The sequence below is a fragment of the Lissotriton vulgaris genome, chromosome 12 (assembly GCF_964263255.1).
Source record: "Lissotriton vulgaris chromosome 12, aLisVul1.2, whole genome shotgun sequence".
NCBI classification, from domain to species: domain Eukaryota; kingdom Metazoa; phylum Chordata; class Amphibia; order Caudata; family Salamandridae; genus Lissotriton; species Lissotriton vulgaris.
The window spans coordinates 110,240,306-110,261,576 of NC_141700.1; the positions used below are offsets into that span (position 1 = coordinate 110,240,306).

Consider the following 21,271-nt stretch of genomic DNA (forward strand, 5'->3'; position numbering starts at 1 on the left):
GCATATTTCAGGACATCATCTATGGGTTTTCCCTGCCAACTGATTTTGTTATCTCGAATCCATTGTGATATTTCAGGCCTCAATCCTAGCACAAATCTGTAACTGAAATGGGTCATGTCTTTCATGTCTACGTTATCAATCCCACTGTAAGTTTTGAATACCTGCAGTAACCTTTCGTAAAATGAATGCACCGTTTCATCACGTTCTTGGGTGGTTCTATCTATACGGGTCCAATCTGTCTCCTTTGCTGGCACCTTTTTCTTAAGGTACTGGATGACCTGGTCATATTTCCTCATTACATCCGGGGAAGGGGCCCCCGTTTTCTCATCTCTGGGATATTCATCATTAGGCCAATCAATTTCTATCTTACATTCGGTCCACAGATCTACAGGGACCACAATGTCGAAAAACCCATCCAGGTCTTTCAGCAGACACTTCTGAACTTTTATGAAACGTTCTACCTGTCTGTACCAGTCAACTGGTTTCTCACGTAATTTCGGGAAGTCGTTTGTAAATGACACAATGTCTTGTCTGGACCAAGGGACATGAACATATTTTCCTCCCGGGACCTCTCTCATGGGGCACAATTTTTCTGTTGGGGTTACTTCCTTCAATATGAATTCTGAAGTTACGGACCCAGCCCTGCTGCCTTCCTTTTTCTTTGCCCACCTGGTTCTCCATTTCCCCACTTCGCCCCATTTCTGCAAGATTTTCAACAATTCTCTTACTTGGATCTGTTTTCCCATCACATTCAGGCTTTCTAAATCCTTGTCTGAGAAATCTACTCTGTAAGGCTTCTGAAGAATTTTGGAGCGACTAACATCAACTCCCATTTCTGTGGCGGCATCCATTAATTTTTCGTGGAGCACTCTAGCACTCCGGGTAAGATTTTTACTGATGAATAGTAACTCTTCTTCATTATACGAGCTCAGGCGCTCAACTCCCACATTCCCAGCCATCATTTCTTCTATTTCTATTCTTAATTTATATATTTCCAATGCTTTAGGTTGGGGAGTGGTCTCCTTCTCTACCTCCTTTGTCCATCTGTCTAATTCTTCAGGGGAAACTAAAGAGGCGTTCCTAATTCCAGTTGCACTTTCAATCACCACTTCCTTTTGTCTGGGCTGACTTCTTGTCCCTACTACACTGGCCCTTGACTCCCTTATGGGCAGATCCATCAAACTTCCAGATTCACATTCACTTTCTTGATCCTCCTCCATGAATACTTCCTTCCTCGGGGTCTGGAAGCTAGGAGTAGGCAGTATTGGGGTGATAACAGGAGGAAGGGGACTAGTCAAATCATTTTTATACATTGGGATAGCAGGACCAATAGTTACTGGAATGGTCAAGGAATCAGGATGGGGATGCATCTGTGCAATGGTTCTGACTAATTCCTCTCGCTGTTTAGTCAGGGCTTCTCTCTCTTTTTCCTGCAACCCCCTTTCAGCAGAATTGCCATGCAATACCTGGGGTACTAAGGATGGATAAATACTCGGGGCAGTCGGGGCAACCAATCGAGGGGGACTTTCCCCGAATGGCTGATAATTCGGGACTGTGGACTTAGGTCTGCAAAACCCATCCCTTCCACTATATTTACTGCTTGTAGCTGTCCCGTCTGAATCACTTTCCCTCCTACTTCGGGGGTAATTGGTAACAGAATTTTGAGAATGCACCGAATCTGATTCTGCTACATAGGGAGGTGGATCCTTCATTAACAAGTCTTCCAGGTGTTCATCTTCTGTGTCCCCCATAGGTGCTAGGTGATGGGTCTTTTCTTTACTTTTTCCTCTTCTCTCCTCTAATACCCCCATCATGGGGAATAGCCCTTCAGTTAACATAGACTGCCTCCACTGTTTCATTTTCTGCTCTTTGGTTGGCGTTGGAAGTCTGGGATACCACTTACTCACTCCTTTATCCATTCGGGGTTTATCTCGCTCTGCAGCCTCAATCTCCCATTCCTCCAAAGCTTCGTACTGGGTCAACCTAGGTCTAGGGTGTAATTCGTTCATGCGGGTCCTTAAGTTAAACAGGATCCGACCATTAAATGTACCTTCAACAGGGAATGCTAGGACTCCGTCATCTACAGTATACTTTGCCCAATTTTCTAGCCAGACACAAGTGTGATACCCTTTATCAAACAACATGAAAGAGGCAGGGGTATTTGGCGGGGGAATGAGTACGCCTTCCCTCGTTCTAATGGGCTTGTCAGTTTTGAAAAAATTCTTTACTTTATCAGAGAAGGACAGTTTTCTCTTTATTCCATACATCATGTGCGGTCTACCTCGTAAAATCTGCTCCTTATGAAATCCTAGGTACTTTGGGTTTGGTATGAAGTCTGGATACCACATACAACTCTCCAGACTCGCTTCTATCTCGGTTGGATTAATTTTGTTTACCTTTGTGCTCCCAATGCTAGCGCGACTTTTATTTCGCACCACCCAATCGGGTCAGAGAATACAAACACTGTTAACCAATGGGTGCGCGGCCTTTTCGCAAGACAGAGTCTCACGCTTCGGCACTCACCCCTCCTTTACAAATTCAGCTCCACTATCTTGACCAATACCAGCGCGGCACGGAGTGACGTCAGAGCAGCTCTCCGACTGACTCCCTCCTTCACAAGGTAACGGAAACTTTTTACTCTCTCTAAAGTGCGAGTGCAAGTTTTAGTCAACAACACACAACGTTTGCCACTATGTCTGAGTGTTCTAAAGAGAGAAAAGACTTTTCTTTCGCTACTAGTAAACCACTTCTGTCTACTTTTCATTCACTCTGGATAGACTTCTTTGCCTGTCCCTTCACACTAGTAACCTAGAACCCGTTATTCTTCTGACTCATCCACCTTAGTCGGGGATATGTACTGAGCCAGGATTTCACCAGCGAACTATTTTACTTACCAGACAAGCCTCGGAGACCCTACTACTCCTTCCGTATGCGACCCTTACTAGGTGATATCGCAATGAAAGTTTTATAAGGGACTCGTAGCTATCATTCACTCCAGAAACAAAGGTCCTAATTAGTGCTTCCAGTTATCCTTAACCCTGCACTAATACTTCAAACTTAGTGACTTCAACAGCTAACCGGATTCTACTCACCGTTAGCTAAAATACTTCCCCGGGGATTCGGACTACACTGAACATTTACAAACAATTCTGGGTTAATTTCAACATGCCATATTTATAGCAGCAATGCAAAATCATGTACATTTATATATATAAAAAAACACACATTTCATAATTTTTGGAAAAATACAGTAGAAATCAGCAGCACGTTTTTATATTCAAGGTTTGTTTATGACTATCCTGTCTACCTAATCTAACTAGTCCAAACCATCCTCTGGCTGCCAGAAATTACTGCTAGAGTGCGCAGTTTCCCCCCGGTCACCCGAGTTACCAATTCTTTTACACGCACTGGGCCCTTGGCGTGGAAATACTTTTTATCATCACACTAATTTGTTTGGGTGATCCGGGTGAGGATTTCTCCTCCTGCGCGCTGCTAAGAGTAATAAAGTTTGGATTTACCTCTGCTTACCATGCACCCGATTTACCACAGGCACAATTCTTCCGACGGACCTGGAGCTATTAGGGAAAATAGTAGACAGGCCTAACATCCAATACACTTAAAATCAGTAATATACTTTCCACAATTTGTATAATGACCACAGACACCTGATGAAGTCAAAGAAACTTTATATAAAAATTCAAAGAGAAGATGCCAAGATAATAAGCGATACACAGAGTAATATATCAAACATTAAAATCAACACTAATAGGTAACTTTGCACCAAAAATAAGACCATTAGGATATATGGGAAACTAAAGGTAAAAGTTTAGAACAAAAACTAGTCACTGCAATTTTATACTAGAACGTAGGATTGGGGATGAGACCTAGAACATGTACTTAACCTAAGTATTTAAGCTATTCTGCTAAGTTCACTGCAAACCACTAAAGGAAAGGGGGAAAACGGGAACATGCTATAGTTTTATAAAATCAATGAGTTTCTAAAGGACGGGGGGAGAGAAGGAACCAACTAAAATTCAGACACATATAATTGCAATGGCAATAGAGCAATAACACAGGTAAGAATGCTTTTACCAGATCAGATAAAAGAGAGAGAGAGAGAGAGAGACGTAAACCCACAATCTATATTTACCTAGATCAGATTGAAGACCAACCCTGGCCACGGGTCAGTTGGGAAGACGGGGACAGGGACCCTCAGAAAAGGAATGCCAGAATGCGAGCAGGTACAGCTCACGGACAGTAAGGACAGGATACCCCTCAGGTTTCAGGTCAAGGACTGGGCCTCCCAGGGTACGACCAACACCCACAGCTTCGGACAGCAACGCCTGCGTTACCCCCTCCTGCAGGTAATCCGCCAGAAACCCCGATTGGATTTTCGAATTCCCCAGCAAAGTGCTTCGCCAGCACTTAGGATTTTCCACCCCTTAGGGGATTGTGGAAAGTATGGACAAAGTGCTCCGCAGCACTTTCAGAATGAGCACCTATTGAGATCGTAGGGTCAGTGACAGGTCTGCTACTCGGACAAGTCGGACAATTTTCCTAAGCTAAACTAGGGTAATTATACTATTTTGGGGACCCTTAGACCACCCACTAATGTTGCAAGTGACAGTTTCCCACATTGTGATTGGTCAGGAGAGGTGGTGCGGTCATTACCAGCTCCTAGAATTCAGTTTTCTCATGTTTAATATTCAATTTTTCACACCCGCCCCCCGGGTTCACGTTCCCATGCATAGAATACAGCAGTACAGGATAGTTCACAATATGTAGCAACAGTATTGCTTTTTCCAAGGTAAGACTCCGTATTCCCAGCGATGTTCCCAGGCGCATTGTGCTTCAGGAGCCAGCTGGCTAGATTTAGCTTCTGCGCGGTTGGAACTTTCTCCGGTCATGTGACGGTGCCCAGCAGAGCTTCAAGTATGGCTCCGCTCAAGATTGCCCCAGCCCACAAAGACGCGGTACATGAAAAGTAAGCGAAAACAAATTAAAATCATACATAAAGATGATCGCACTGTATACCAAGCTAAAACTTAACCAACCCTTACTTTATAATGACTATAGCATTAAGGATTAGTGCGAAAAGATAGATAGGCTAAAGCTGCTGCAGTAAGCAGAGAGCGTGGTGAGAGACAAGCAGCCATATTTAGCATCAATGCGCATGAGCACAGAATCCCTCCAGAATGCGAGTGCGTCACATCACATGGGTATGACCGACGCATGCGCAGACTGAATTTCGGCAAAGCAGCCATTTTCAGTGCAAGCTTCGTTTTAGTACGAAGAGACAAACAAGCAAGCATCCTGGGGACACCCGCGTGTTGGGAAAACGCTTTGTAAATGACGAATAACGAGGTTAATATTATTATGCAGTTTAGACAAGGGTTTTGCATACGAGCAAGGCGTTTTACGGGCAAATCCTTGCTCCATCACTAATACCAGGGATTAGATGACAGTACCAGGGGATGAGTTCCATTACCAGGGTTTAGCCGATAGTCCCAGAGCTGTGATCCAATACCAAGCCCGAGCGCACCGCTCCCGTCAATGGAATCCATTTCCAGATCTTACCTCAAAATACTAGGAACTGACTCACAGTACAAGCTCCTGCCTCCCAGTACCAGCGACTCGCTTTCAGTACCAGGGACTAGCCTATATAAACTGCATCCTACCTACTGTTCCAGTATCTAGCAAGACATGGCTCTTACTTCCGCCTCCCAGTGCAAGGGTCAAGTGCTCATTATCAACCATGATGCTTCAGTACCGCGTACCCTGAAAGAGTGGTGATGGAGTTTGTTGACCCATCTTCACCGAAGACCAGGTCTCTGCCCCAGGAACCTTAGAGCAAATTCTAGACCACTCACCCCCACCTGCCTTGAGTAACTGTCCCTAGAGCTTCAGGAGGAGCGCTTCCACAACAACCCGCCCCTTCCTGTCCCGGGCCAGTGTTGCCTGCCACTCAGAAAAAAGGGATTGGTTGGTGGTTCAGAGCTTCACTTCTCAGTCATGGTACCTTTGACAGAAGAACCGAAAGGCGGGTGGGGGACAAATCCTGCCTCCACCCAGGGCCCATCTGCCCACGAGTCCCTGAAGAAGTTAGAGTAAGGGTTTTCCAGGCATTGCCACCTCTGCCCTGGGGTAACTGTGCCAGGCGCACATGATAAAGCATGAGGTTCACTTGTTCCACCTAGAACCTTGGAAGGAGCACATGACAGATGGTCCACACTGTCCACTCTCTAGGCTGGAAACGACCTATCGTCCCACATGCCGCTAAAGGAGTGAAGACCGAGGACCCCTCTCCCCAGAGTACCTCTTCCATGGATTCTTCTTGGAGGAGCCCACTCCCATCCAACTTCCATCTAGTGTTCAAGAAATCTTCTCAAAGGGTGATTGGTGGGTGGTCCAGGACCTCTCTCCTTTAACTTAGGGCCACAGCCTCACTGGCATCTGAGGAGGCAAGGGTTTTGCTGGCTAGGCCTCTATCCTAAACTCCTGGTGAAGAAGCGTTGAAGAACAAGTCCGAATCGGCCGTATCTCAGCAGTAAGGGGCTGGAGTGAGGCTAGGTTGGAAGGCCTCTGGTTTTGTCGTGGGTCACGCGAAACCATGGACCAATCTGTGAGACGGCACATACCAGCGTGGACACCTGAAACAGCTCAACAGTGTTGGAGACGAAGCTGCCTCCTCGTATCTTTGGTGCATCAAACTTTGGTACCAGTATGTCCATCATGCTGAGAACCTTCAAAGTAGGGGTGAGTGGTTGAAAAGATTCTACACTCCGTCCATCATCTTGGTGTGATTGCTGTGTTCGCCCTAAGTGGCCAAGGGAATGCCCAGACGTGGGTCATTTGCTCACTGTGTCACTGGAGTCTAGCCTGGCTGATGAGAGGGTAATACCCCAAAACTGGTGCCATGCTGCTTGTTTCCGGTCCAGGGAGGACCTCCCCTGGCAGTACTGGCTGTACTGAGTCAAGACTGATTTGCATAAGGCTGGGTCCAAACTAGCATGGCGAAGTGAGCTAAAGAATGATGGATTAAACCCAGATCTGTGCGTGGTTGAAAAGTTCCAGTCCTCCGTCCATCATCATCTTGTGTTTGCGAAAACCCCCAGAGGGCTCGATCATGGGTCCTGGGTCCTAGAAGAACGCCACCACCCCAGTCACATTTCCAATTTTTTTTTATATTTCACTATGCACCTGCACCAATGGTCAAACCGTGGTTGACTATAGCAAAACCACAGGATAAACTCAAATGTAACATGTCGTGAACACACAACAATGACATAATTAAAGAAACAAAGATTTATCGAGGAAGGTAAACGAGGAGAGGTGTGACCCCAAAAGAGCGCTGGGCTTTAACACCCACTACAGAGACGAGAGGGCAACCCACACATTTGTGGTTCAAATTTATGCTAGACACGCCCACTTTTTAGCACAGAAGGTGGCTACAAGTGCTTTAGGTATTAATAACGCCCGCCGGGGAAGCGTCCTGACCTGCCCAGGTGGGCTCACGGCGAGGGGTTTGGGGTGGCCGCCCAGGAGAGAGGCCCCAGGCAGGCCTGGGATGGGGTTGACGCTCGCGGTCCATCGCAGCGGTATTAATGTCCCTCTCGGCGGCTCCTGAAAGCGCTGACTCTGCAGATCAGTCCCTGGAATAGCTCGGGGGGGCCAGCCGGGCGCGCATGGCGGCTCCTGCCGGACAGCTGGAGCGGCTCGCCTTAAAGTCCCCAACCTTCTGGGGTCGAAAATGAACTCAAGTGGCCTTTGGGCATGTTTCGCGTCAATTTCCAACTTTTTGGAAGTCTGTGACACATTTGAAGCACATTTTTCAAATACGGAAATCTGACGCTGAAGCAATCTATTTCACACTTACCCCCACCAATATTGGGGGTGCCCCTTTCCATTCACAACGTAACACTCGTTCCTATACTTATCTTTGTAGAGATCAAATATTCAGACGTTTTCAGTATATCCAACTACCTGCACAAAGTTATTTACAGGCTAATTTGTGGGCGTGGCCTACCTTTAGCTGAGGTCTGCGCCCTAGAACCCCCTAAAATGGACCAGTATGAGGTTTGCTCCCCAGAAAATTTCCTCACCCCGGGCGAAGTTTCTGTGTGATCAAATCCATTTTCAAATGTGAAATCCCATTGTGTGGCTCGGTTCCATGGATATGGACTTTACTCTTAACATGAAAGGCGCAAATGCTGTTGTGGATTGTGCCGCCAGAACCCGGTTATTGAACTCACTGCGAGTCATTTTATAACCACCGTTATGGTTTTCCGTCCAATTTTTTTTTTTTTAAAGTGTGTTCCCACCCCAGACATTTTACGTAAAAATGAACTACAGGAAAAAGTTCTTCAATGACCCTCTTGCTAGAACACACCACAAATTGCGCACAGTTTTGCAGCTTCGACACACAATCTTTGCGCCACCGCAAAGTCAGGCAAAATGACGCAAAGCATCACAAGCCTTGATATGATATTTACTACCAACGCAAAACTATTTGGGGGTGAAAAGTTGCCCTTTTTGTAGCACAAATACTGTCAGAGGGATTCCATGGGGGTTACTTGATCGTGCCTAGGCTGCCACCAATGGATTTGGAGGCAAAGCCAGAACAGAAAAGATTTCCAGATCCAGCATGGCATCAGAAAACGATGCCAACTTCAGGCAAGCGAAATGGGTGAAATGTTTTAATTTCTCCTTATAGTTTAAATATTGCATGTCTCAGATTTCGAATATTGCATGTTTGCTGCCCTGTATGACATAGACACAGGATTTTAGCAGAAAGGGGATCCCCACAGTACAAAACTCATGCTGGACCATACCACTATGCACAGAGAACTATTAATGGACAGAATGCAGAACAATGTCATACATTAGCCTTGTACAGAGACCTGGGCCTAAATCCATTGTTTTTTTGCTCACCATGCCTTTCCAGTTTGGACCCAGCCATATGCAAATCAGTCTTGACCCTGCGCCCAATGGGAACAGTCCAGCCCGAACTGCCAGGCCAGGTCCTCCCTGAACTGTAAACAAGCATCCTAGGACCGGTTTCGTGCTTTCAGCCCTCCTTAGCCAGGATAGCTTGATTCCAGTGGCACTGTGGCGCAAAGATGCTTGCGTGGCGCTAGGCATCCCTAAAGAGCCCTGGTGCAGGGGAAGAGAAGCAGCAGTCCATATAAGTAACTAGGACTCTGCGCTGCTCTCTTGTGCTATTTCTTTATAAATTTGCCCCAAAGTAGTGTTATAGCCCGGGGCGACGGTCTTCACTTTATCTATCTCGGATGGATGAAAGGTCAAGTCGTGACGGGGTTAACGTTAATGCAAACAGTTCTAAAGCTGCTGCTTTAACCCACTCCTCTATCTCCTCGCTCTAAAATGCATGGTTTCGGTGGATATAAACAAGAATGGACGAGTGTTCTATAATGGAGGTGTGCGTTTTTTAAATTTCATTATAAACTTATGTTAATGTATATAGTGTGCCTGGTTAGTTGCATGAAGCGGCTTGGGAAATATAAGGTGCGTTACGAATTTAGCAGTACCTAAATATGTCCATATATGAATGCACGCAAGTAAATACATGTATGAAGAAATACACGCATAAGAAATGAAATGAATGTACATCTACATAGCGCTATAATCGCGTCGCTACTCATGGAACCAAGGAGACGTTGCCTGCAGATCTATAAATGCCCATTTTTCAGGCGATGTGACCTGTGGCTGCCCCTTTAGCCCAGAGCCTAAGGCCCGCCCCAGGCATGTGTGGAAGGAGATAAGGGCGACGCCCTGCTCCGAGGCTAGCGGGGGCACCACCCGTGCCAGGCTCACTGCGGGCATTTAACGTTCATACATGTCAAGGACCCCGATTCCGGCGGGAGACTTTCAACCTTTAAAGCCAAACCCGGCTGTATTTCAGCTGTCTACAGCCTCGGCACTACATACAATACAAACATTCTCTCGATTATTTTTTCAAAATCTCCCACTTTACTCTTCTAAAACGTTGGCATGTATGAAAATGACAAAGCTCCACCGAGGGGCCTCTATCCCAACCTGCCACTATCTGTGGTGCTGGTAGTACGGGGCCGAAACACCTACACCTGTACCTGCGCATCCCAATCCAGACTTGCAACTTAACCTGCAGTTCCAGTACCGAGGCCTAGACACAGCTCTGCTGATGCGCCTCAAGTGTTTTTATAAACCTATTTTCTCGCTGATGTACCTCAGTTCTGACCTCCAGTCAGCCCTGCTGCTCTGACATTTGCGCCCACTCCCGCCAGCGCACGCACCCCAGTCGTGACCTGTTATTCCACTCCCAGGGCCCATACACCGCTCCACCCCTGTGATTCAGTCCTGGCTTGAAGCGTCCATCTTGTGTTTTTGTACAGTACACTGCTCTGCCGAAGCACCTCCATCCTGACCTACTATACCGGGACTCACGGGCAGCAAAGACAAGCATGCTCGTTGCGAGGCCTACCCACAGCTCTCCCAGTGCACCTCAGTCCTAGTCTGCTAGTTCCAACATGTGCAACAACCAGGTGATGGGTGGAATGCTTGATTTAATCTCAGCCACTGGTAATCGCGCGGGCCGCATCCCAGTACGTCGCTTTTCGCCCACCATGCCACCTCACCTTTGACCCAGCCATATGCAAATCAGACTTCTCCCTCCAATGGGAACAGTCCAGCCCGAACTGCCAAGTTAAAGTTAAAAGTTTGCATGTTTATACAGCAGCTTATCACCCATGAGGGTATCCAGGGCTGTCCATGGGCACGGGGAAGATTAAGGGATTTGGCCAGAATCACAGGATGTTGCGGCAACGCTGAGACTCAAACCCAGATCCCCAGCTCCTGAGTCGGCAGCTCAGGCGTCGGCCAGGTCCTCCCTGAACCGGAACACTAGCAACCTAGGACCGGTTTCGCCCATAATATGGGAAACAGGTTACCGAGCGAATTCTTCATTATTGGGAGACTGCATCCTTGGGACAGCCATGCCTGCAGTCTAGCTTTAGACCTGTTGGTTCCACAGCAATCTCTGTAGCTGCTGCTCAGCCACACAAGCTTTCCTGTTGGCAAATAACTCCCACTTTGTGGGTATTTCAATTCTGTTTAGGTCTATCTCAGCCAGGTAATGCGATGTCTCCAGCAGGAGCCATGACCTAGATCTTGGCATGTCTCTTGTTGTGTAATGTCTCTAATATGACCCTTCGCTTGTCTGTAGCCATCTCGTGTAGTGTGATGTCTCCATTGTGTCCATCCTTCGTTGTGTCTAGGCATGCCTCGTGCAATAAGATGTAACTAAAATTAACCTCATTAGTTGCCTAGGTCTCTCTGTATCTGCTCTCTCTCGCCTCTCGGGCCAGGCATGACTGTGTCCCTATGTCTAAGCTAGCAACGTGATCTATTTTATATGACTTTTCCTTCCTGTTGTGGGTTGTAAGCAGTGTCCTGTTTCTTAAAAGATCATTTATTTGAGCCTTGGAGATGTCCCTTAAATGACACTTTCCAAGAGTATATGATGATGCAGTCAGTGTGATGTCTCATGTTTGACCCCTTCCCAGTAAATTGGCCAATCCTCAAAAGAAGTCTGGGCACTAATTAAACATTTTAATACAAGTAATAATGTTTTCAAATCTAACCAATTTTGTTCAAAGATGCTCAAGAGAAAATCACTTTTAAGCCTACAAGTGTTTGCAAATGTTTTTTGTTTTGTAGTGCCTGGAACAATATCAAAAACTAAAAGCCAGATGTGCAAAGCAGTGCTTTGATTGCAAGTGCTTCGAACATTTTTGCAGTGTACTAAAGCAATTCGTTCTGGAATTTATTAATGTTTGCTCCCGAAATCCATCCGCAAAACACTGACATTTTACCAGCTCTCAACATGGGATGGTGCGCCGGTTCCAAAAGGGAAGTGGTCCCCTTGGACCACCTCCACAGCAGGTCATCATTCCTGTGATGGCCAGCAATCATAGTGAGTTGAAATCTGCAACCTACTTCATGAATATTGATACAGGGTGGTCTGATTGGACTCACTACAGATCAGAATTTTGTGAACCAAACTATTCGTACAAGTGTCGTTTCTCAAAATTCACACTGGTCATACAACTACAATTTGAGACTAATATTTTGCGACCTGTGTTTTGTGCATCTGACCCTAAATTACATGGTAGAGTATAGTAAATAAGATAAAAATCAAAATACACCAACATTTAATATGTATGACTTTCTTGAACCAAGAAGGCCATTACCCTCAGTCATAAGTGGTAATCAGTTCTAATTATCCGCACATTGATAGTGAACATAAGCAGTGGCATAAAAATCCTTATGCCTCAAATCTTTCCTTATTATGAAATACAAAGGCACATACCAAATCTATGCAATATATTTATGATTCCCTTAAAAACAGCTGTTTGTCTAACGGTTCGTGTTATTCTGGCCACTTATAATCACCTAAGAGTTGCAGGAGTGACGATGATTCCCAGGTATCAATTTATTTTTTAATCACTCGTATAATCAAATAAAGGTATCTCATAGGGAGGGTTCCTGGGATTTTTAATCTTTGCGTTGTGTGTGGATCCCACCCCAACCCTCATTCATATAGCTTCCAAGTATCTCATTGATGAAGCTGACCCGCCACTAGAGAATGCGGTAGTGTGGCAGGCAGGCCGAGGATGAAGCATGACACGGAGGGGGTGTGTGAGGCCATACCTTTCAAATTGATGAATTGATTGTCAAGTGGTTTGGTTTAAGGTCCCACTTTGACTAATGTAAGTTATTGCCAGGATCCATAGGGTCTCCCAGACTTGGGCCATCTCCCTATGGTGGCCTGTTTATGCCTCATTCACCTTTTTTTCTGATTTGTATTATGTGAGGGAGGATATGAATGTAGATAGCCCACTTTTTTCCTCTCGGTACCCTCAATACTGACATTAAGGATCATTTGTTTGGGTGCACTTCTAATCAGGGCCTAAAAGATACATGGTGGTAAACTGACTGTGACCTCCTTGTTAAATTGCATTTAAATACCCAACTCTTTTTACTAATACTACTGGCCAAATGAACTGCAAAACAACCCTTTGTGTTACTGATGTCCCAAAGTATTTATAGTAGAAAACAGCCAGCTGCCTTCCAGAGTAATCTTAAAATCATTCATTCCAAACAGATTTCCCTCCCCAAAAATTCTTGCAATTCAGAATTTCCAAATATTTTTCAAATATTTCTTCAAAAAACCCATGCCATTGGTAAATTTGTCTTTAGATCCAATCTAATTTTGGTCACTAACACTGGACAATATTATGATTTAAATGCATGATGTGCCAGTAAATGACCCACCAAAATGTTGATTCCTGTAAATGTAGGTGCATTGTTTATGCATACTGTGTTCATTACATACTGATTCATGTTTCAATCCTTTTACAGCATATCAATGCAATACATTTCGTAGTGGTTCAGATACTGGTCAAAATTTATACTGATATATTCAAGTAAAGGTTGAGAGGCAACTTCAAAGGAGCATAGGTAAAAGCACATTGCTTTATTGATAACAAGAAACGATTAATCAAGAGGTCTGTTCCTTTGTTGTTATGCTTCTTTTATTTAAGATCTTCTTAACCGTAAAAGAGCAATTCCATGCAGCCAACGCTTTTCGCCCAGTTATGGCTTCTTCAGGGCCGAAAAAGCTTACTTATTTTGTCACAATTTACAAAAGGGCAAGACATTCCACAATTTGTCTAAGTCCATGCACGGTTTGAGTTACGCACATCTCTGTTGTTCTCAGAGGGCAAAGATCTCCAAAAGGTTTTTTAGGGTCGAACCACATAATTTTCATGGTCGTTATATGGTGAGATTGGTTATTCTCACTTTTTTTTTTAGGTCGAGCCTAGGCAGCGCGCATGCGCTGTCTGCAAGACCTGTTGTTATCTCCTCTGTCGGCTTTTGGCATGCCCATGAATTGCCATTTGTTCGTTGTTGTGCCATTTAGACATACAGGGTTTTTATTGGTGCATTGGGTCTGATTCTTCTTCCTTTGCATGCTTGGGTCACTCCCAGGTGATTTCACTCATTGTTTGCTTGTGCTGGCCATCCCAATACGTCCACGGTTCCCCCTACTCATCCTGATCTGCCTTTTATTTTGTAGGCTATAAACATCGTTTTAGTCTTTGAGGCCGTTTCCCGGAGCAATGCTCTGTTCGGCACCTGCAAAGTGGCAATTTCTGTCCGGGAGCTGTTGAGCTATGCCAATAGCTCTAACTCAAAAAATGGGAGACCTATTGCATTTCCAATGCTTGTTTTATATCTGAGGCTCTGTTCGACCATCCAGTAACGTGCGTGTTCAGCATTCTTCATATTTTGTTCAAAGTCTGTACAAGTTTGTAGAAAATCAGGGGTGCAAAATAAAAAGTTAACTGCGGAACCAGTCATTATACCAGGAGTTTTCCACAGTTTTAGTTAAACGTTTTCCATTATGCCCCAATTCGGACACCTTGTAGTTTCCATAATTGTCCAGTTAGCTAGCACACTCTACCATTTTCAGTACCATTTCAAGTAGCACATTTTTGTATTCTTTAAAAAAATCCTTTTACTTTACATTTGTCCATATCTTTGCTGTCAGTTCACTGTGCAATCTTTCACAACGCAATCAGTATTTTTTTGACCCTATGCACAATGCCAATTGCACAATGTCTCAGTTATCACATTTGTGCAGTTTTCAGTAATGCCCCAGACAGCAGGCTTTGCGGTATTCAATTGAGCGGCTCGTATACATACGTCACAAACTTTCTAATGCTCTTTTAGCACAGCATGCAGTCCTTGCTTGGTTCTGCCTGGTTTGGTAATGGCGCATTGAGTAAAGTTACTTCGCTGGGGTCAGACATTCTGTGGTAGATATTCCACCCTGCATTCTACTGCCAGGTCTGATCACAAAGGAGAAGGCAGCACTGGCAAGACCCGGCTTTGTGGGAGATCTAGTGCTGACAGCTGAAAGACAGGAGGAGCAGAGACAGACAGTTTGTCTGTTTTTGTTTCATCCTCTCTCAAGATGCTCTGCTGAACAGCAGCCATTTGATGGCTCCTGCTTCTCACTTCAGCGAAATGCGTACAACTCCCTTTAAGAAATGAAAACCCACCATTAAAGAATATGCAGCTTTGACACCTGAGACCCTGGTATCTCTTCCAGACAGTCACAGAACCAACGGATATTGGGAGAGTAGTTGTGAGAGGAGAACCAATCACGACAGCCGCTTCTGCCTTCTATTTACAAGAATAGAAATGCTTGCCCTATGTAAAACAGACACAAAACAAAAAAAATGTGACCAGTCGAGCAATGCTTTGTGAGCTGCACTGTAGGGACCACTGATGTAACCTTTAATAGAACATTGGACTGTTGAGCGCTCCATTGAAGAAAATGGAGTGCTCTGGGCTTTTAATGGCCGGTAGAAGCCCAAGCATCAACATTCCAATGCTTGTTCACAGCTGCTGCTGTGAACAAATGCCTCATGGAGCCCGAGGGGATTTAAACCCCCTCGGGCTCCGTGAGGTCTTTGTTTTACTAATTAGAACATTCTGCCCTCTTGAGGGGGGATGTTAAAATAGCCATAGAGCCCCTTTAGCGGGCTCTACTGGCCATTAAAGGCCTGCTCCCTGGTTAAAGGCCTTTGCCTCGGGCCTTTAACTCTGTAGCAGGACTTTAGCAGGACTTTAATGGCTGGTAGAGTCGCTACAGCCTCCTCTAAGGCTATAGTGGTGAGCAATTAATGTTGTGTATAACTGCCTCAATTTATCAGAGTTGGTGTTTATACACAGCTACATTTCATAACGAACACCTTTTTCCGTGTGTACAGTTTAAACCTGATGATGAAGCATGGCACCAATAGGGTGTATGAGGGTCCACATGAAAAATATTCAATATTACTTTGGGGGCAGAAGGACAAAGTTAGAATAATACTATTATAAGTAGGGTGGTAGGATACCCGATGTGAATTAACATTTCAACAAAAAGGCAGCTTGTTTATTAAAAGTGTCTTCTCTAGTAGTGAAGAAGCCAGGGCTAACTCATAAGCCTGAGTTATGCAAGGATCCATTGCTAGGTAAATTCACAAAATGCATATTAGCATTTTATCTGTGACAAAAAAAAACAAGTTGTAAAGACCAACTATTCATTTGTGGGGATTCAAAATATATTCACATACCTCTTGGAATAGTTTCATATATAAACTAAAAAATAAATAAATATATATATAGGAAAGGTTGTTTGTGCATATATATATTTGCCCAATAGAGAATACCTGTTAATCTACCCGGCTGGAGTGGCTTGTGATTCCTTCACGTTGCTGTGCAGGAGGTTCGAGTGAAGATATATATATATATATATATATTTCGCCATGCCCAGAATTTCAAATGACGCACTCTCAGGACACGGTACAGATATACGGCCAATGATTCATTTAATTCAGTTCCACATAATGTACTTGGGCAGCTAAAACGCGTTATGTGGAGCTGAATTAAATTGATTATTGGCAGTATATCCTTACCGTGTCCTGAGAGTGCGTTATGTAGAATTCTGGGCAAGGTGAAGATTGTTTGCCAGCGTGCTCTGCCGGCGCACCCACCACTTCCCACGGGTCCATAGTTCTGGTAGGAACGCTGTAGGCTGTGATGAAACATTCATCTTAAAATTGGATTTCAGGGGTGAGGAGACATCTTAAACATTTATAGTACATTGTCTCTTACATATTTCTTTCCCTCTTAATAGAGCAGTTGCAGTGTCTGTGTCCAGTCTTTCATATACCTCTTTTCATGGTCCTAGGCCTACCTCTTCGCTGGTGCACCAGAGAGAGGGTGCCTCCACACCGCCGCAGATATGTCTTACCAGAAGGAGCTGGAGAAGTATCGGGACATTGACGAAGATGAAATCCTCAAAGCCATGTCCCCGGAAGATCTCGCCCAGCTAGACATGGAGCTGCAAGAGATGGACCCTGAGGTATGTTTCTGGGACCGGTCGTTCGCAGCCTTCTACAGTCTGCCTTTGTGCAAATCTATCCGTTGGAAGCTTGCACTGCCTTTCCTTGCTCTGTGACAATGTTCTACATTAGTATGCATGTACATTTTATATAGCACTACTCACCCTGTAAATTGGATATTAATGTAGTTTAAAAAGGTGAGAATTAAGAGATAAACCACTGTCTGTACATCATCTTGGATTACAATAGACTCCAATAGGGTAGATTGAGACCGGAGGCGATAGGGACTAGGGCAGGAAATTAGCATAACTGCTGATGCTGTCCAATGCAGTACTTGTTCTCTGTCAAAACAAAATGCTCGCACTGCTTTTGCCAGTGCTGTACACGTTCCCTCTTTGTGAGTGAAGCTTGCACTGCTGATGCCAGTATAGAAACAGTTGCCTCTTTGCAAATGAAGCTTGCACTGCTGTTGCCAGTGCAGTACCAGTTACCCCTTTGTGCATGAAGCTTGCACTGCTGTTGACAGTGCAGTACCCTTACCCTCTTTGCGAGTGAAGCTTGCACTGCTGTTGACAGTGCAGTACACTTACCCTCTTTGCGAATGAAGCTTGCACTGCTGTTGACAGGGCAGTACACTTACCCTCTTTGCGAATGAAGCTTGCACTGCTGTTAACAGTGCAGTACCAGTTCCCCCTTTGTGCATGAAGCTTGCACTGCTGTTGACAGTGCAGTACCCTTACCCTCTTTGCGAATGAAGGTTGCACTGCTGTTGACAGTGCAGTACACTTACCCTCTTTGCGAATGAAGCTTGCACTGCTGTTGACAGTGCAGTACCCTTACCCGCTTTGCGAATAAAGCTTGCACTGCTGTTGCCAGTGCAGTACCCTTACCCTCTTTGTGAATGAAGCTTGCACTGCTGTTGCCAGTTCTGTGCCCATCCCCTCTTTGTGAATGTAGCTTGCACTGCTGTCACCAGTTCTGTACCCGTTCCCACATTGTGAATGAACCTTGCACTGCTGTTGCCAGTGCTGAATCCGTTCCCACATTGTGCATGAAGCTTGCACTGCTGTTGACAGTGCAGTACCCTTACCCTCTTTGCGAATGAAGGTTGCACTGCTGTTGACAGTGCAGTACACTTACCCTCTTTGCGAATGAAGCTTGCACTGCTGTTGACAGTGCAGTACCCTTACCCGCTTTGCGAATGAAGCTTGCACTGCTGTTGCCAGTGCAGTACCCTTACCCTCTTTGTGAATGAAGCTTGCACTGCTGTTGCCAGTTCTGTGCCCATCCCCTCTTTGTGAATGTAGCTTGCACTGCTGTCACCAGTTCTGTACCCGTTCCCACATTGTGAATGAACCTTGCACTGCTGTTGCCAGTGCTGAATCCGTTCCCACATTGTGCACGAAGCTTGCACTGCTGTTGCCAGTGCTGAATCCGTTCCCACATTGTGCACGAAGCTTGCACTGCTGTTGACAGTGCAGTACCCTTACCCTATTTGGGAATGAAGCTTGCACTGCTGTTGCCAGTGCTGTAACCGTTCCCTCTTTGTGAATGAAGCTTGCACTGCTGTTGCCAGTGCTGTACCCTTACCCTCTTTGTGAATGAAGCTTGCACTGCTGTTGACAGTGCAGTACCCTTACCCTCTTTGCGAATGAAGCTTGCACTGCTGTTGCCAGTGCAGTACCCTTACCCTCTTTGCGAATGAAGCTTGCACTGCTGTTGCCAGTGCAGTACCCTTACCCTCTTTGTGAATGAAACTTTCACTGCTGTTGCCAGTGCTGTACCCTTACCCTCTTTGTGAATGACGCTTGCACTGCTGTTACCAGTGCAGTACCCTTACCCTCTTTGTGACTGACGCTTGCACTGCTGTTACCAGTGCAGTACCCTTACCCTCTTTGCGAATGAAGCTTGCTCTGCTGTTGCCAGTGCTGTACCCTTACCCTCTTTGCGAATGAAGCTTGCACTGCTGTTGCCAGTGCTGTACCCTTACCCTCTTTGTGAATGAAACTTTCACTGCTGTTGCCAGTGCTGTACTCGTTCCCTCTTTGTGAATGAAGCTTGCACTGCTGTTGCCAGTGCAGTACCCTTACCCTCTTTGTGAATGAAGCTTGCACTGCTGTTGCCAGTGCAGTACCCTTACCCTCTTTGTGAATGACGCTTGCACTGCTGTTGCCAGTGCAGTACCCTTACCCTCTTTGCGAATGAAGCTTGCTCTGCTGTTGCCGTGCTGTACCCTTACCCTCTTTGCGAATGAAGCTTGCACTGCTGTTGCCAGTTCTGTGCCTGTTCCCTCTTTGTGAATGAAACTTGCACTTCTGTTACCAGTGCAGTACCAGTTCCCCCTTTGTGCATGAAGCTTGCACTGCTGTTGACTGTGCAGTACCCTTACCCTCTTTGTGAATGACGCTTGCACTGCTGTTGCCAGTGCAGTACCCTTACCCTCTTTGCGAATGAAGCTTGCTCTGCTGTTGCCAGTGCTGTACCCTTACCCTCTTTGCGAATGAAGCTTGCACTGCTGTTGCCAGTGCTGTACCCTTACCCTCTTTGTGAATGAAACTTTCACTGCTGTTGCCAGTGCTGTACTCGTTCCCTCTTTGTGAATGAAGCTTGCACTGCTGTTGCCAGTGCAGTACCCTTACCCTCTTTGTGAATGAAGCTTGCACTGCTGTTGCCAGTGCAGTACCCTTACCCTCTTTGTGAATGACGCTTGCACTGCTGTTGCCAGTGCAGTACCCTTACCCTCTTTGCGAATGAAGCTTGCTCTGCTGTTGCCAGTGCTGTACCCTTACCCTCTTTGCGAATGAAGCTTGCACTGCTGTTGCCAGTTCTGTGCCTGTTCCCTCTTTGTGAATGAAACTTGCACTTCTGTTACCAGTGCAGTACCAGTTCCCCCTTTGTGCATGAAGCTTGCACTGCTGTTGACTGTGCAGTACCCTTACCCTCTTTGCGAATGAAGCTTGCACTGCTGTTGCCAGTGCTGTACCCTTACCCTCTTTGTGAATGAAACTTTCACTGCTGTTGCCAGTGCTGTACTCGTTCCCTCTTTGTGAATGAAGCTTGCACTGCTGTTGCCAGTGCAGTACCCTTACCCTCTTTGTGAATGAAGCTTGCACTGCTGTTGCCAGTGCAGTACCCTTACCCTCTTTGTGAATGACGCTTGCACTGCTGTTGCCAGTGCAGTACCCTTACCCTCTTTGTGAATGACGCTTGCACTGCTGTTGCCAGTGCAGTACCCTTACCCTCTTTGCGAATGAAGCTTGCACTGCTGTTGCCAGTTCTGTGCCTGTTCCCTCTTTGTGAATGAAACTTGCACTTCTGTTACCAGTGCAGTACCAGTTCCCCCTTTGTGCATGAAGCTTGCACTGCTGTTGACTGTGCAGTACCCTTACCCTCTTTGCGAATGAAGCTTGAACTGCTGTTGCCAGTGCAGTACCCTTACCCGCTTAGTGAATGAAGCTTGCACTGCTGTTGCCAGTGCAGTACCCTTACCCGCTTTGTGAATGAAGCTTGCACTGCTGTTGACAGTGCGGTACCCTTACCCTCTTTGCGAATGATGCTTGCACTGCTGTTGCCAGTGCGGTACCCTTACCCTCTTTGCGAATGAAGCTTGCACTGTTGTTGACAGTGCAGTACCCTTACCCTCTTTGCGAATGAAGCTTGCACTGCTGCGGCCAGTGCAGTACCAGTTCCCCCTTTGTGCATGAAGCTTGCACTGCTGTTGCCAGTGCTGTACCCTTACCCTCTTTGCGAATGAAGCTTGCACTGCTGTTGCCAGTCCAGTACCAGTTCCCCCTTTGTGCATGAAGCTTGCACTGCTGTTGCCAGTGCTGTACCCGATCCCCCATTGTGAATGAAGCTTGCACTGCTGTTGTCAGTGCAGTACCCGTTGCCTGTTTGCAAATGAAGCTTGCACTGCTGTTGCCAGTTTTGTACCCATTCACCCTTTGTAAATGAAGCTAGCACATGTCTTTTTTTCTGTATGACTAAAGCTGTTACCCTGTAGAAGTGAAACTTGTATTACTGTTGCTCATGCTGAAAATGCATTCACATGTTTGTGAATGGAATGTGCCCCTGCATTCACATAATAATAAAATAACAACAATGAGAGAGCAAGGAAAACAAGTGGCACATCCTTCTCCCTGGATTTAATTAGTAAACAAGAAAGTGGACGGACCCTGTAGGGGATCACAAATGTTAGGATGACACAATATCATACACTGGAATGGGAAAAACCTTTTTTTGAAGAACCTAGTTGGTGGCATGCTTTATCATTGGGTTCCCAGCCAGGCTGACAAGTGCAACTCAGCTGTGGT

At 45.7% G+C, this 21,271-nt stretch overlaps 1 protein-coding gene across 1 annotated transcript in view; it reads left to right on the forward strand.

The window, feature by feature from the left end:
- Nucleotides 1–21,271, forward strand: part of TMOD4 (tropomodulin 4) — a 125,188-nt gene that overhangs the window by 11,696 nt on the left and 92,221 nt on the right. Inside the window, exon 2 of the mRNA XM_086947427.1 lies at nucleotides 16,805–16,978. Coding sequence (XP_086803553.1) covers nucleotides 16,859–16,978 — 120 coding nt within the window. The 5' untranslated portion in view covers nucleotides 16,805–16,858. The remainder of the gene's footprint in view (nucleotides 1–16,804; nucleotides 16,979–21,271) is intronic.